A 17,310-nucleotide genomic window follows, 5' to 3' on the forward strand; every position below is an offset into this window, starting at 1 on the left:
GAATGCACAATGGAAGCAAAATTAACTGATGGCCAAATCATTGACAATGTAACTCAAACAACTGATAAGAACAAAAAAGATGGTGACAGCAACAAAGACAATGAATCTATCACATTAGACACTAAAAATGCATTTGATACACCCATTCAATACATTGAACAAAACTCTATGTCTACCCCAATAGATATTTTGTGGATTAGGAAATGGTGAAACAATGGGGCAAAATCAAGGTTGATGTCTACTAAGCAAAAAAACATAACAGAGTTTTTTCGTTGTGCTTACAAACAGAACGTTTCTTTCTGTGTGATTTCTCATATTTTAAACAGTTAGGTGCAAGTCAGTTGTGTGTCAGTGCAGTACTGTGATAAGGTATATACAGGTATTAAAGTTACGTTCATTGTAACAATATCTTACCATACTAAACAGACATATTTTACAGTACAGGCACTACTGAACATTACACTTTGGGGTAAGATTTCTTAGTGTCTCAACATTTTCTTTTTGCTTTGTTACTATTTTAACATGGACCAGTATTTCAGAAAATATTTACAGTTGAAAATTGAAGTTGTACTGTACTGCACTGTTATGTTATGGGTCAATAAAAGTGTTCCTCTGATAATCTAACCTTCTTCTTCACTGTCCTGTAGGGGTAGGATTAGCAAGGTTCTGCTGTAGTTTTCTTGCTGGGAAGAAGTTGTTAAATAGGACCCAGTGGGGTCACTCAGCCGCACTTTTGTCAGCGTTCTGGAACAGTCAGCACATAGTGTCCAGGTCCATCACAGAGGACCTCAAGGGTGACTGCCAGTGGCCATCAGCACATCACAGCAATCTGCAGGATAGGAAACATGCTTCTACAAAACTGGCACTGAGGGAGTGACCTCCAATCATATACATGATCTGCAGAAGCCAGTTCATATATGTTGGCCACTGATGGGATCATGTATATGATTGGAGGTCACCCTCTCAGTGTCAGTTAATGTCATTGTCAAACCTTAAAATTTCTATTTCTCCTCTCTGAATTACAATTCCCTCTCCAAATTTCTCCCTAGTGTCATTTACTTGTTGCTCTAGGTATAGACTGAATAACGTGGACAGTAGGCATCAACTCTGTCTCTCTTTCATGTCTTCCAACTCTTATAACTGCAATCGGGTTTTTGTACATCTGGTAGATAACCTTTCACTCCCTATATTGTACCACTGATAAAAGCAGAATTCCAAACACTGTATCCATGTCAACATTGTTAAAAGATATTTATTAATCTGCAAATGCTATAAATTCTAGTTTGCCTTCCTTCAGACTCTCTTCTAAGACAAGACATATAGCCAGTCTTGGTTTTTGAGTTCCTACATTTCATCAGAATCCAGACTAGTATTCCTGCATGTCTGTTTCCACCATTCCATGTTTCTGCAGGTAATTCATGTTAGTGTTTTGCAACCATGACAGTTAACAGAAACACACAAAAATTGATAACCACATTTTCTGCTTTGGAAGCCACAGTTTTGTTCTTCACATGGGAAGAGAAATTTGTTGATGCTGCAGAGGTTAAACTGGGCTTGGGTGGGATAGATGGATGAGTGTGTATGATGGCGGAAGAGCAGGGAGGGGGGACAACTGGTCATAGATCATTCAGAAGTAGGCTGAGAGGAGTCCATATTGTATGGGGAGGAAGGACTGAGCCTGGGATTTATGCCTCATGAAGGTAAGTACAGGTGAGCATATTGTCTCGTGAATTTAACAGCTGTGTGAACAGAGTTTACCATTAAGCAGGAATGTGACACATTTCAGATGAATGTTATTCATTTTGTTTAGTTGTTTGGATCTGCAATTTGCAGTTTCTTAACATTTTAACTCCATTTCCATCACAAGTTCATTACCTGTAATGTTGTAATTAATTGAGACTTTTGAAAAAATCCCACAGGTTTCACAGTATGGCTTTACAGCCATTCTAAAACTTGATGTCGGGGAAGGCCGATATTATAATGAAAGTGATCAGTGGAATTTTATTAGTGTACAAAATGAATTATACGCTGGTGGATTTACAGAAACTGGAAGTAAAAATTTGCTTCAATTTTTTGGTGACTTCCAGAATGGTAAGTATTGTGAGATGTGTTATGCAAAGAACAACTGTTTTTTATTATTATTTTTAATTTTATAACAATATCTGTTGATCCCAATAGCATTAGAATTACTAGGACATGGAACAAGACAGAAACATAAATAGAAACAAAACCACACACACACTGTTCAGTTGACACAAATATCAATATGTTTATACTACATATTATGTCCATGTTTTCTCATTTGTGTGTTTGAAAAAATGAAGTGAGTATCCTTCATACCAAATTAAATATTGAGCTCAGAAAAATATAAGGGAATTTGCGAAACAAAGATCTTGGGCCTAATATTTCCAGTAACATGTTTTATATTGAGAAAGTGTATTGTAAATGGCAGACAGGTTTTATCATTAATTTATGTTAAGTGTTTATGTAACAGAAAAAAATATTTACTTGATTAACCCAAAGTAACAATTTTGCATTACGTTAGGTAAACTTCCTGAGTAAGATCTCTGCTATGGAAGAAGAGGAATAGCCCAGAACGAACATTTTTAGTTTACTTTCAAATTTAACTTTGTCATTTATCAGGCAGCTAATTCCCATATTGGACTAGACAAACTTTTGGCAGAACAGAGAGTACCAGTACAGCATTTCAAAGCATTTGGATACAACAGAACATGAAATGGGATATGCATAGTAGTATACAGGATTAGCCCAAATGATTCATCATGTTTCAAAGCACTGTTTATTGACAAGTACACAACATACAAATATGGGTCATTCATGAAAAGATAGATACACTCACCAAGTTAAGAAAAGCCACCTTGCTGCTCAAGTGTGTGCTAGATGGCAGACCTGTGACAGCACTGTACAAGATGGTAGCAATGCAGGAGAAGAGTTTTTTTGTCTTAAAATACATGAAATGTTCATCATCACAAGCATTCAGCATGCATTCATACGCAAATACAGAAAATCTGCACCAGTCGCTGTATCAGTATCTCCATCCACATCAAGCCTACTGACCCCCAACAATACATCCACTTTGAAACTGCCACCATTTCCACATCAAGAAGTCCCTTCCACACAACCTAACCACTCAACCACAACGGAGCATCCCACTTGGGACTCAGTGTTGCTCAGGACTGGAGCAAATGAATTACTTTCTCTGTCAGGGCTTCTATTACCCCTCGTTGTGCCCTGAAATGAGAACTGTCCTGCTATGCCTCCACCTGCATACCTGACTGGCCAGCAGAGCTAACTCCCATCCAGGAGGCATGGGTTCAATTCCTGACTCGATTGGAGATTTTATCCAATCATTGACTAGGTGTTTTGTTGTTTTCATCATAATTTCATCGTCATCAGTACACATGTCACCAAAGTGGCATCAAATAAAAAGACTTGCACTAGGCAGCTGAATCACTCTAGATTGGATCTTCTGGGTAATAATGCCATACAATCATTTCATTTCATCTCTCCCACAATGGTACTCTGCTGCCCACCCAACCTGCATGATGTCCTTGTCATCCCTATTTCACCATTGCTCCCAAACCCTCGTCCCATAGTCCACATGCCTGCAATAGACCTAGATGCAAGGCACAATACCTGACTCATACAACCTCCCACTAGCACCTACTCCAGTCCTGTCACAGATGTCTCCTACACAATCAAAGGGAGGCTCACCAGTGAAAGCAGCTGTGTGATCCACCAACTAGCTGCAACCATCAGCATTCTATATGGGCATGACCACTAATGACTCAGCCCACATGAACAGCCACCAACAAACTGAGAACCAAGAAAGAGCTGCACACTCAGTTACTGAGTGTACCGTCCAACACAATGTGCTTGATTCCAGCAACTGTTTCATAGCCTGTGCCACCGGGATTTTTCCCACCAACACCAGCTTTTCTGAACTGCACATTCTTGGAACTAAAAGGCCTCAAGCCTCACTAGGCTCTGTTCTCCATGTGCTTCTAGCCACTTCCAGACTCTCTCTAGCCTTACGCACACCTTCCATCCTACCAGTGCACCACCCGGGTTTTTCTTTCCCAGTCTCTACTTCTCTTCTCTCCCCTTTTCCTCCCCCCCCCCCCCCCCCCACACACATACAGCCACCTGATTAGACAAAGAGAGATTACAGTGGTCACATGTGTGTGTGTGTGTGTGTGTGTGTGTGTGTGTGTGTGTGTGTGTGTGTTTTATGCAAGTGTGACTGTTTGTGTGTTTTGTCTACATTTGGTGAAGGACTGAGTCTGATAGCTAATAATACCTAGCAGTCTTTTTCCAATGGTTCTATCTGTCACTCAAAACCTCCCATATGTGGGGAGTAGCAATCTTGTCTTTTTGATATTGTTTTTAGTCCGATCCAAATTTTAATTGTTTGATTCTTTTCTATTAGAGAAGTTGTTATAGTATAAGTAGTTCAGCACATACCTGGTGTAGCTCTTATATAATAAACAGAATACAGTGAGGTACCCTAAACTGTTTGTGTAATACAAAGATGGATGATACCACATATGCATGTGGAGAAATTACAGTTGGAATCCCATAGGGTTTAATCATCATCTCACTACCTGTCTTGCTTTATGTTAGTTATATACATTTTTTGGGAGTCATGAGGCAGAATTTGTCCTATTTGCAAAACACACACACACACAGGCATGAAACAATGTGATATGTGTAAAGTATAAAATACACACAACATTTATTTAATTTGTGCTACCGGCACTACAGTATGGTCATTTCCTGCACTACAACAATGTAAACAGATGAATAATAGCTCTCATTTGAAAAACTGCACTAACCCATTGTCTAGTAGGTTTCATATGTCCCTCACAGTATTTGCTTTCTGTGTAATATATGTGTTAGTTTCTGAACAACTTTGAGATAGAAAAACTGATAATCAAGATTTTTAAATTCTATCAGATGGTCTTTCAGGAAAATCAATTTCTTCTTACATACCAATGTACTGATTATTCATTTATACACTTTATACAGTGCAACCTTATTATAACTGACACCTTAGTGTATAGATTTAATACCATACATGTGCATTTAATACATTTTTAACTGTTGATCTGTTTGTGTGTTCAGGGTGCATTGACGATATACGTTTTGATGGCAAAAATCTTCCTCTTCCACCATCAGTGAATGGTACTCAGTGGGCACAAGCTGTTCTAGCTCAAAATGTGGAAAGAAATTGCTTATCTAACATATCCTGTGATGAAGTCGTTTGCCAAGAACCTCTCACATGTCTTGACATATGGAACAAACATGAGTGCAAGTAAATGTTAAGTGCTATTTATACTAAAATTATTATTTATTTAATAGTCTGGTAAATCTAGTGTAATACTGTGTATGATAGATGCTGGATGGTCCTTAAGTGCCACAAACTTTTCTTACAGTAAAATACAATTATTTCTCATCTAGAAATGATATTGTAAAAAGGATTGATTGCTACTCACCATGCAGTAGAGATGGTGAGTCACAGACAAGCACAACAAAAAGACTACTACACAAGCTTTCAGCCAGAAGGCATTCTTCTTCCAAATAGACAACATACGTACACTCATTCACAAAAAAAACAACTCACACACACGTGACCATTGTCTCTGGCTGCTGGGGCCAGACTGGAAGCAGCTGTGCATGGTAGGAGAAAGGGGAACCAATCTGGGTGGTGGGGGTAAGGAGGAGACGGGGGCAGTGAGGGGAGGGAGAGGTAGGGTTATGGTGGGGGATGGTAAAATGCTGCTTGTGGGAGCATACTGGGACTAGGTGGAGAAAGGGTAGGGCAGCTAGGATAGTCGGGAGGTTAGACGATGTGGGTGTGAAAGAGGGGAATGAGGAGGTGAAGACTGTGGGTGTGTTTGAGAAGTAGAAGGCTGTGGAGTCAGAACAGTAAAGGGGATAGATGGCTGAAAGACAATGACTAACAAATATTGAGGCCAGGAGGATTATGGGAACATAGTATATATTGCAGGGAGGTTCCCACCTGCACAATTAAAAAAAGCTGGTGTTGGGAGGGGTGGGGAGGATTGTGGGCAGAACGTTCCTAATTTCAGGGAATTATGAGAGGTAGTCAAAACCCTGGTGGAGAATGTGATTCAATTGCTCCAGTCCTGGGTGGTACTGAGTCATGAGGGGAATGTTCCTCTGTGGCCAGAAGATAGGACTTTGGGGAGTGGTGGGTGACTGGAGAGATAAGTCACAGGAGATCTGCTTCTGTACAGGTTTAGGAGGGAAATTACGGCCTGTGAATGATTCAGTGTGACTCTTGGTATATTTTGAGAGGAACTGCTTATCACTACAGATGCAACGGCCATGGGTGGCTTGGCTGTGTGGAAGGGGCTTCATTGTATGGAGTTGGTGACATATGTCAAGTGAAGGTATGACTAGGAGTTGGTAGGTTTGATATGGATGGAGGTACTGACATGGCCATCTTTGAGGTTGAGTTCAACACTGAGGAATTTGGCTTGTTGGGTTAAGGAAGGCAAGGAGAAGCTAATGGAGAAGAAGATATTGAGGTTCTCGAGGAATGTGGATAGGGTGTCCTCACCCTCAATCCAGATCACGAAGATGTCATCGGTGAAGGTGAGGGGTCTGGGATTCTGGGTGGTTAGGAAGGATTCCTCTAGATGGCCCATGAATAGGGTGATATAGGATGGTACCTTGTGGGTGCCCATTGGCATATCCTGGATTTATTTGTAGGCGATGCTTTCACAGGAGAAGCAATTGTGGGTGAGGATGTAGTTAGTCATGGTGACCAGGAAGGAGGTTGTTGGTTTGGAATCTGTAGGGCATTGGGAAAGGCACTGTTTAATAGTGGCTAGGCCATGGGCCTTAGGGATGTTAGTTTAAAGAGAAGTGGCATCTATAGTGACAAGTAGGGCACCATCATGTGGTAAAAGAACAGGAACTGTGTAGTCGGTGGAAGAAATGGTTGGTATCTTTTATATATGAGGATCAGTTGTAGGTGATAGGCTGAAGGTGTTGGTCTACAAGAGCAGAGATTCTCTCAGTGAGGGCACACTAACTGTCCACAATGGTATGTCCTGGGTGGTTGGGTTTGTGTATGTTAGGAAGCATGTAGAAGGTAGGAGTGCAGGGAGTGGTAGGTGTGAGGAGAGAGAGGATCCGGATGGGACTAAGGATTTGAGGAGAGACTGGAGATCCTGCTGGATTTCTGGAATGGGGCCCCTGTGGCAGAGTTTGTAGGTTGACAAATCTGACAGCTGGTGAAGTACTTCACCAGGTAATCCTTGCAGTTCAAAACAACAGTGGTGGAGCCTTTGTCAGCTGGTAGGATAATAAGGTCAGGATCAGATTTTAGGTGGTGGATTGCAGTTCTTTCTGTAGATTAATGCTAACTTGCATGTTGAGGGATTTGTGGTATGATGGTGAGACAAGGTTTGAGGTTAAGAAATTCTGGAAAGTTAACTTGATTTGGATCACGGTTGGAAGGAGGAGTGAACTGAGTCGGGCAGGGCTCGACATTGGCCTTAAAGTTGAGTACATTTGGTAGGGTTGGTGGCAAAAAAGTGTTTCCACTGTAGCACCAGGAGAAGGGGAGAAGGTCTTTAACAACTCCAGCATGATTGAGTTTGGGAGTGGGGAAAATGGTAAGGGCTTTGGAAAGGACTGATAATTCTGTGAGGCTAAGGCTCTTGGAGGAAATGTTCATGACTGTATTTCGGCTCTGTTTAGGTTCTGGTTTCTGTGTGGTGGTAGGAGGAAATTTTTGAGGGTGGGTTAAATGCAGTAGGTATGCGAGGCAGAGTTTGTAAGCTATGAATGGTTGTGAGGAGGTTCGTAGGCTGTCATAGAGGTAGTAGATAGTCACATTCCAAGGCAGGAGTAGGAAGTGAACAGCTTGAAGAGTTTTATGAGGTGGCATTATGCATGCTGCTCTATTTCCTGGAGCTCAAGAGTCTCTATGTGTGAGATGGGATCCTTGAATCTGGAATGTAACAGTAGGACAATTTTATCAGTGGAGAGGAGGTACTTTAAGGAGGTTTGGGCCTGATTTACATGGTTTTGTGGGGCAATTATGTTGGTGAGGGTTAAGGACTGGCAGAATCTGAACAGATGGATGTCATTGTGGAAGTAGGGGCTGCTGCCAGCGATGGGTAATTTAATCATTTGGGGCAATTCCATGAGCCAAGTAACAATGAAGGAACAGCATGTATTTATTTATTTATTTATTTATCTATTTAGCATCCAATAGATCACACATGTGATATAGGATTTGTGGGACTAGGTTCTGGCTAATGATAAGGAAACTTACTTGTTTTGGCACAGATGGAAGGAGCAAGGATCTCTGGTGGAGGATAAAACATGTAAAAATAAGTAAGTAACACAGAAGTATGTGTGAAAAAATTCCCAAGTGGTCTTGTGTGTGTGAGCTGCATCTGTGTAAATGTGTGTTTGTATGTTTTCTATTTTTGCAAGAAGGCTTTCTGGCAAAAATCTTACATATGTAGTAGTCTTTTTGTTGTGCCTGTCTGTGACTCAGCATCTCTGCTGTACAGTGAGTAGCAGTCTATCCTTTTCATACTATTGTCATTATTCCATCCTGGAGTTTCCATTGTTAGAAATGATATTGTGTTACTGAGGACCTATTACAAATATAGCATCAAAGGATGGTACAAATTTTTTCCGGGTACTCCCACATAGAAAGAAGTGGTGCTAAAACTAGTTATCATTTAATGATGATTTTGATGATTTGAATTTATACTTCTCTGTTATTTTTATGTAAAGTATCTTAGAAGTGCATTATATACTGTGATGCTAACATGGCAAACACCTTTTTGGAATACTGATGTAGTTTTCTGCTGAACATGTGCATCATTTGTTTGTCTTTTATAGCAGCTATGCACAGATTTGTTACAGGAGATACAAGGATCACTATTGTTCATTTTTTGCTTTTGTAATTATTAAATTTTCTAATATGTACATACAAAAAAGTTCTAGAATTTTATTTTCTTCAAGTAGTTGACTGCATGAAATTCTTTTATCTACTTCTAACATTGATGTAATTGTTTGTGCAGTCTGAAAGATTTCTGTCTTACTTTACTGTTTCCTCAAGGTACTATCTTATGAGGATTGTTCAAAAGAAAAGGTACAAAACAACATAGTAGATATAACTGAAGTTTTTATTTAAAAGTAATCACCTGAGGCCTAAGCACAACTATCCCACTGTTTCATGAGACCAAGGATTCCATGTTCCCAGACCTCCCCTGGCCATGGCAGGAGCCAATCCTCCACTGTGTCCACTTTGTTGTCTGAATTGAAGTGCGTCTCTTTGAAATGCCTTGTTTTCTGGACCAAATACATGGGAGTTGCAGGGCACCATACCCAGGCTGTAGGGCATATGCTCAAGCTGCTCCCACTTGAACTTGGCCATTACACTTTGTGTGACCTTGGAGACATGTGGATGAATGTTATCAGAGAGCAAAATCACTCCCTCCAATAGCTGCCCAGATCATTTGCTCTTGATGGGCGTGCATGGGCTAAAAAGTGCCTCACTGTACATGTCACTGTGAATGGTTTTGCCATGCTTTTGGAATTCAATAAGTATTGGTAACCAGACATCGAAAAAAACAGTGAGCATCACCTTGTCTGCTGAGGTTACAGCTATGAAATTTTTAATGCATGCTGTGCTGCTTTGTATCTGGCACTAAGTGATGGCATCAGCTCTTGCCACCAGTGACGAGCCACTCTAGGAAAGGAGGGTCTTTATGATACAGAAACAGGTGTTTCAGTGCTAGACCCACATAAAGTTCCTTTTGTGGTTCACTGAACTTCTTCAGAAACTACTGCATGCACACCTTCTGGTCACCCAACATGTACAGTTGTCCACACTGTTCCAACAATGGCCCACACCATCACTGCCAACATTCGCATTGTGAAATGTTGATCACTTCTCGTAAGATCATTCACCTTGTTGATGAGTTCAGCCATGATCACAGTGTTTGCCTGGCTTGGTCTCGGGTCATCACTAAAACCTTGACAAAAATGGACTTTCCACTTCCTCACTGACTTGCCAGACAAACAATCTCCTGCACATAGGCCACCATCCAGTGATGAATATTAACATATGAAAATTACAATTTGGACAATGTCTTTCTAAAAACACACAAAGACATACATAGCTTCATTGTCCTGGCTAACTACACTGTCCCCATGCTGCATCTTAGTTTGTTGCTGCGCTGAGACTGTAGTCAGCTGGGTCAATGTAGAAATGTGCATATGCACATGGCTATGCGTTTTTTGTTAGCTCTTACGGAGGGCATTGTCTGAAAGCCCAGCAATGTTTTCAGTCTTGTTTACATTAGTTTCAACCATTTAATACTTGAACTATACAAACTTTACAGTGTGTGGTTAACCTTCCTCCATCTATTATTTGTACTCCACTCAGGAATTTCTCATATCATTTTTTGAACTTATATTTTTAGTGTGTGACAACTCCTCCTCTATCCATATTAGATCTTCCTAAATATGCATTATGATGTTTCATATCTTTGTTATATGGTGTTCATAAAAACAAATTCAGGTTCTTTCCATATCTTTACCATCTTCTAATGAAAATTGGTCAAGTCGGCCACCATACCCTGCGTAGGGGCTCCTGCCAACGCAAACTTAAAAGTAATAGTGATACATTCCTTAGCTTTTAGAACGAACAGTTTCTTCCTCAGGGAGTAGAGAAGGATAGGTTAGGAAAATTAAAAGGAAAGTTAGGTCATAAAGACCCCAGAAAAAGCAGAGCCATATATAAGTATAGTATATGTAAAAGTTGATGAAGATGTATAGTCATCACATTTTTTGGGTTAAAGCTGTTTCATTATTTTTAGCATATATTTTTCAGTACCATTGGTGCTTCATGTCTAACAGTGGTATAAGAAGCACTTGTAATGCTGAAAATCTTTTCAGTTGTGGCTCCAACAAAGTATTTGATGCTGATGAAGGCATCTGTGTTGAGAAAAATGACTGTTATGAAGAGTCATGTCTGAATGGTGGAACATGTGTCAGTCAGTACCCCTACAGCAATTACCAGTGTGTATGCCCCAAGGATTTTTGGGGTCAACAGTGTGAGCACATGGTTCAAGAACAGTCTGTGAAACTTAGCTTTGGTGCTCTGCTAGTAGTTGTAACATCCTTCATAAGTGTTCTTGGTGAGCTACTTTGATTAATAATCAGTTATGGAAACTATCTTATGCTATCTTTAACTTCATCTAACTCTGATTTCTGATACTGAATTTACTGAGACTTTGTCTCCCGAGCAAATAATTAACCAATATTTTTTCAGCTTTAGTGGTATTTCTTGTGGTATGCAAATGGAAACAAGCAAGGAAGTGTAAAGTCCCAGTACCAAAAGAAGACATTCGTGAAAATATCATTATTTATGATGATGAAGGAGGTGGTGAAGATGACATGACAGCATCTGATGTTAAACCCCGTAAAGTTACAGTACCAACCTTGGCAGTAGTTGAGACAGTGGAAATGAAGTGTAAGTATCAAAATTCTTTGTTTGTGTGCTCCAGCCTTAACTAAAATAGCTACTATGTATTAATAGATAGAAACTACATTTACTGTTATTAGAAAAGAAGATTAAGCCTGCTGTTTGCCTGCAATGAATAGTTTATTTTTAACACACTTGTATTTACACTGAAGCACAAAAGAAACTGGTATCAGCATGTGTATTAAAATACAGAGATATGTAAACAGTCAGAATATGGTGCTGCAGTGAGCAATGCTGGGCCATCAACAAGTGTCAGTGTGTGAACCATTCAAGGAAACATCATTGATATGGGCTTTCAGAGCTGCAGACCCACTTGTGTACCCTTGATGACTAAACGACAAAAAGCTTTGTGCCTCGCCTGTACCCGTCAACACTGAAATTGGACTGTTGATAACTGGAAACATGTTGCCTGTTCGGACAAGTCTCATTTCAAATTGTATGAAGCGGATGGACAAGTACGGATATGGAGACAACCTCATGAATCCATGGACAATGCATGTCAGCAGGGTCTGTTCAAGCTGGTGGAGGCTCTGTAATGGTGTGGAGCATGTGCAGTTGTAGTGATATGGGACCCCTGATACATCTAGATACGACTCTGATAGGTGACATGTACGTAAGCATCCTGTCTGATCACCTGTATTCATTCATGTCCATTGTGCATTCCGAAGGACTTGGGCAATTCCAGCAGGACAATGCAACACCACACAAATCCAGAATTGCTACAGAGTGGCTCCAGGAACACTCTTGAATTTAAACACTTCCACTGGCCACCAAACTCCGCAGACATCAACATTACTGAGCATATCTGGGATGCCTTGCAACACACTGTTCAGAAGAGATCGCCACCTCTCATACTCTTATGGATTTATCGAGAGCCCTGCAGGATTCATGGTGTTGAAGCGGGAACGTGTTGTATCTCCGCTTACAGTCGCTCATGTGCAGTGAACCGGCATTTATCACCGCGCCCACGCACTATGCTCATGGGAGAGGCTTTGTGGCAATAAACGACTAAAGCGGTTTCTGGACAGGACACATTTATTTTTCCTACCGTTACAATAAATGACAACTAATATACTTCGCTAATGTCCGTCCCTACAGGCGCGTTGCACTGGCGGCACGGCTCAGTCACCGATCCCGGAGGGTGTACACTCCAGTGACGAGCCGTGGCGCGACCGCGTGGACCGAGCAAGACAAAAGGCCGCGTCATGGAATGTTCTGCTCTTGGTGCGACCGGAGGCGCCGTAACGTCCGCGAAGAAGCGAAAGACAATTTAACGGCGACTACGTTTACGACCGCGCGTACGCATTTATGGCAGAATCACGTTGACTCGACGCACGTGGTCTGCGGCGGAAGAACTGGGAGACGTGTGTCGCGTCGCGTCGACTAGCTCGCACTGTCGGCAGCTTTGTTCCCGTGCAGTCCGGTGACACACCGTTGCCGAAATTCTGCGTAACGGTACAGCTGCCCCTACTTGTGTCGGCAGTGCCGTAGTTCAGCCCTTGGTGCGTTGGACAGTGCTGCCGCCACACAGATCCCCCCTTGGAGAGCGGAGCTCCGTAGCTGCGAAAACGCGGCGATAGTTCGGTGGCGCGCGTGTGTTTAAATTTCGCACGCTGCTTGATGGCAGTGCGGCATCTTTGGTGGGGGTCGGTCGGCGTCAGAAGGGCGGCGGCCCGTGACGTCAGCGCACCGGACCGGCGAGCGTGCGGTGGGCGTGTCCTCGCGCTGGCGGCTAGTGACAGCGGCAGCAGGCACTGGCTGCGACAGTCCGCAGCGATGCGCGTGAAGGCGCGCATTGCAGTTAGTTGATGGTGACGTCTCGAAGGCACTTGCGCGAGTGCATTGCCGTCGGATCTCGAACGCGGGTCCGGGAGCTACTACGGACAAGCCGGGCGGTGTGGAGGGCGATGTCCGGAGCTCGACGGAGAAGTGAATGCAGTAAGCTGGTGCGGATGCCGATCCGTCCTCAACGCCTGACGTGGCGGAGGCAAACGACGCGAACGCGGGTCCAGGAGCTGTGACAAACGCAGGAGTCGGTGTCCGGGGCTTGACTGGAGTTACCTACCGAAGGCACTTGCAGCTGGAGGTCGGGTCTCTACAGCGGACGGTGGCTCGTTGGCGCCGGATTCTGACGGCGTTCGGTGGCTCGGGCGCGTCATTTCCGGTTCGGGTGTCGTGGCGCGCTGGCGACACAGCACGGCGTTTGAATCGGACGCCGCGGCCGGCACGCGTGACGTAGTCCGCTGGTGGCTGTGGTGGGGGCGACCGGTGTGCCTGTGGTAGGCGCGGTCCGGGCGGCCGTACCAGCTGCCTGGGCATGGTGGTGGTAGGCGCACGTGGTGGCGCGATGACAGCAGGCTGCAGCTGTGCATCACCGGTGGCTCCGGGTGCGTGTTCCGTCTGACCGCTGGCAGAGGGAGTGTCGTCCGTGATCAGATCTTCTGCCGGGTCAAAGAAATGCGTGGCTGATGGAGCGGGCAAGACGTAGGCTGGTTTGACGCGGTTGTCTGACACTGTCGACAGCTTTCCGTTGCACTCGAGGACCAGCGTTTTGTCTCCTCGGGCGATCACGTGGTGCGGTCCACTGTAGGGCGGTCGGAGAGGTGGCCGTACTGCGTCAGTACGCAGCATGACGTGCGTGCAGCACTGCAGGTCGGCGTGGACGAATGTCTTCCCGGTGCCGTGCCGCGTCGGTGCGTGTGCTCGGAGGCCGGCCATGTGACTGCGCAGACGTTCCGCCAGAGTGGGTACCACGGCGTCGCGTGGGAGTCTTACATCTTCGACAAAATCGCCCGGGATTGTCAGAGATTGCCCGTAAACGAGATCGGCAGGTGACGCGCCGATCTCCTCCTTCGGCGTGACTCGCAGGCCGAGCAGCACCAGTGAGAGCGCCTCTGGCCATGAGGTGTCGTGGCAGGTTAGAGCGGCTTTGAGAGTCCTGTGGAACCGAACGCCGGATGGTAGCTGGTTGTCCTGTGTAACCGGGTGCCACACAGTCTGGCGACGTGCGTGAACAACGCGCAGTCAAACTGGCGGCCGCGATCAGTTGTCACGTGACTGGGACATCCGAAGCGTGCCACCCAGGTGTCAACGAATGTGGTGGCGACGGTCTTGGCTGTGACGTCCATGACGGGCGTTGCTTCCGGCCAGCGAGTGAAGCGGTCCACCATCGTTAGGAGGTACCGCTTGCCTTGTGAGAGAGGAAGCGGGCCGACGAGGTCCATGTGGACGTGCGCAAATCGGCGTGTCGCGTCCGGGAAGGTGCCCATGGGTGCGTGGGTGTGCCTCCCGACTTTGGCGCGCTGACATGTGGTGCAAGTGTGCGCCCATTCGCGACAGTCCTTCCGAAACCCGGGCCAGACGAAACGCGCAGCCACGAGCGTCGCAGTGGTGTTGGTGCCGGGGTGTGACAGTCCGTGGACACGGTCGAAGGCACTGCGCCGGAATTTCTCTGGGAGGAACGGTCGGTGCGTGCCGGTTGAGGTGTCACACCAAATCTTCCGTGCGGAGCCGGGGACAGGCACCAGCTCCAGTTGCAGGCCGCTGGAAGTGTCGTGACGGAAGCGGTGCAGTTCTTCGTCACTCTCCTGTACTTGGGCCACGTCCTCAAAGTTCACAGGGGGTGAAATAAATGCAGACGCTCGGGACAAACAATCGGTGACGATATTGTCTATCCCCGAAATGTGTCGAATGTCAGTCGTGAATTGCGACACGTACTCTAACTGCTGGAGTTGGCGTGGTGAACACTTAGTGTGGTTGTTCTCGAACGCGTGGGTAATGGGTTTGTGATCGGTGAAAATGATGAACTGTCGGGCTTCTATGGACGGTCGGAAGTATTTCACCACCGCGTACACCGCAAGCAACTCTCGGTCATAAGCGCTCCAAGCACGTTGCGAATCGGAAAGCTTTTTAGAGAAAAAACCGAGAGGCTGCCAACTCTCGCCGACCCGCTGTTGTAACACCACGCCGATGGCGACCTGGCTGGCGTCCACGACTACAGCTAAGTCCGCGTCATGTACCGGGTGCGCGAGCAGCGTCGCTTCCACGAGATTCCTTTTTGAGTCTGTGAAGCTCTGCTCCATTGCGTCTGTCCAATTCACGAGGGTCTTTCCTTTTGAGGTAGGACCTTGTAACGCCTTAGTCAGCGGCTCTTGCACGGCTGCGGCGTTGGGCAGGTGTCGTCGATAAAAGTTCAACATGCCGAGGTAACGTCATAATTCTTTGTGTGTCTGCGGACGCGGCATGTTCAGTATTGCCTTCACTTTCTCCGGTAGCGGTGTCGATCCGGTGGGCGTAATTAAATGGCCGAGGAACTCGATTTTCGTCACACCGAACTCGCATTTAGCGGGGTTAATAACGATGTCGGCTTCGTTCAGGCGCTGAAAGACGGTCGTTAAGTGGCGGCGGTGGAGTTCGGGCGACTTGGAATACACCAAGATGTCGTCGAGGTACGCGAAGCAAAATGGCAAGCCTCGCAAGACGCCATCCAGGAACCGCTGCCAAGTCTGGGCAGCATTCCGAAGACCGAAAGTCATAAACAGGCTTTCGAAAAGCCCAAAGGGCGTTACGATGGCTGTTTTTTCGATGTCTTCGGGCGCCATCGGAATTTGGGTGTACGCCTTTGCGCAGTCAATCTTGCTGAACACCGCGCAGCCCGCCAAGGCTTAGCTGAAGTCTTGAAGGTGTGGGACTGGGTATCGGTCCGACACCGTTCGCGAATTAAGGGCACGATAGTCCCCACACGGGCGCCACGAATTGTCTTTTTTGGGCACTAAATGCAACGCCGATGACCATGGGCTGCTCGATGGTCGCACGATGCCTTGCCGCAGCATGGCCTCGAACTCTGCCTTTGCTGCTGCGAGTCTGTCTGTCGCGAGTCGACGTGGGCGACACGATGTGGGGGGTCCAGGTGTGGTTATTATGTGGTGCACCGTCGAATGTCTGATGTCTCTCGGTGCACCAGCTGGGCGGGTGAGGTCGGGGAATTGCTCAAGAATGTCAGCGTACGGTCTGGGGCACTTCACGGGTTTAACGCTGTAGTATGCAGCCTGCCGGCGCTGTCCCGCTATCTTTAAACTCGTTGTCGCGTCGATGAGCTGGCCGTTTGTGATGTCGGCTAGCAGCCTGTAGTGGCCGAGAAAGTCTGCGCCCAGGATCGGCTCACTGACGACGGCCACGGTAAAAGTCCACGAGAACGTGCGCCGTAGGCCTAGATCTATATTGCGGCTGTGTGTGCTGTAAGTTTTAATAGCGGAATTGTTCGCCGCTGTAAGGCAGAGTGCCTCGGCCCGCCTGCGGTCTCGTAACATAGAACGGGGGAATATCGAGAGGTCCGAACCCGTGTCGACGAGGAGCGCGGCACCTGGTTGCTTCGTTGCCGAAGCGGGCGTGGTACCAGCAGTAGCCGCTTTGTGCGTGCTGTGACGTCGGTGGGGTACCATTGGAGCGGCTGTTGCTGCGTTGCCAGCTGCACGAGCCGCGCCGCCTGTCGCCCGGACTGCTGCCGCTGCGGCGCGTGCTGCCCTCTTGCTGCGAGCGCGCCAACCGGTCGACTTGCGTCGAGAGAGCTGCCACCTGTGCGGTCAAGTGTTGCACTAGCTGGTGCAGGTCGGCGTCCGAAGCGGGTGCGGGAGGCGCTGGCCGCCACGGAGGTGGGGGGACAGAGTCGTAAGCTGCCGCAGCCGCGGTGCTATGCGCCGTTGTCAGCGCGTCGTGCACCCTGACGGCCAAGTTAGCGACGG

At 46.0% G+C, this 17,310-nt stretch overlaps 2 protein-coding genes across 2 annotated transcripts in view; both read left to right on the forward strand.

Annotated features, from left to right (window-relative positions):
• Positions 1–2,736, forward strand: part of LOC126195460 (neural-cadherin-like) — a 368,993-nt gene extending 366,257 nt beyond the window's left edge. The window contains exons 21-22 of the mRNA XM_049934087.1: positions 1,920–2,091; positions 2,648–2,736. Of these exons, the coding sequence (XP_049790044.1) occupies positions 1,920–2,091; positions 2,648–2,736 (261 nt within the window). The remainder of the gene's footprint in view (positions 1–1,919; positions 2,092–2,647) is intronic.
• An 8,194-nt stretch (positions 2,737–10,930) lies between these two features.
• The window catches only part of LOC126195461 (putative neural-cadherin 2), a 32,545-nt gene continuing 26,165 nt past the window's right edge, over positions 10,931–17,310 (forward strand). Inside the window, exons 1-2 of the mRNA XM_049934088.1 lie at positions 10,931–11,222; positions 11,357–11,557. Of these exons, the coding sequence (XP_049790045.1) occupies positions 10,931–11,222; positions 11,357–11,557 (493 nt within the window). The remainder of the gene's footprint in view (positions 11,223–11,356; positions 11,558–17,310) is intronic.

This window comes from Schistocerca nitens, chromosome 7, assembly GCF_023898315.1.
Source record: "Schistocerca nitens isolate TAMUIC-IGC-003100 chromosome 7, iqSchNite1.1, whole genome shotgun sequence".
NCBI classification, from domain to species: domain Eukaryota; kingdom Metazoa; phylum Arthropoda; class Insecta; order Orthoptera; family Acrididae; genus Schistocerca; species Schistocerca nitens.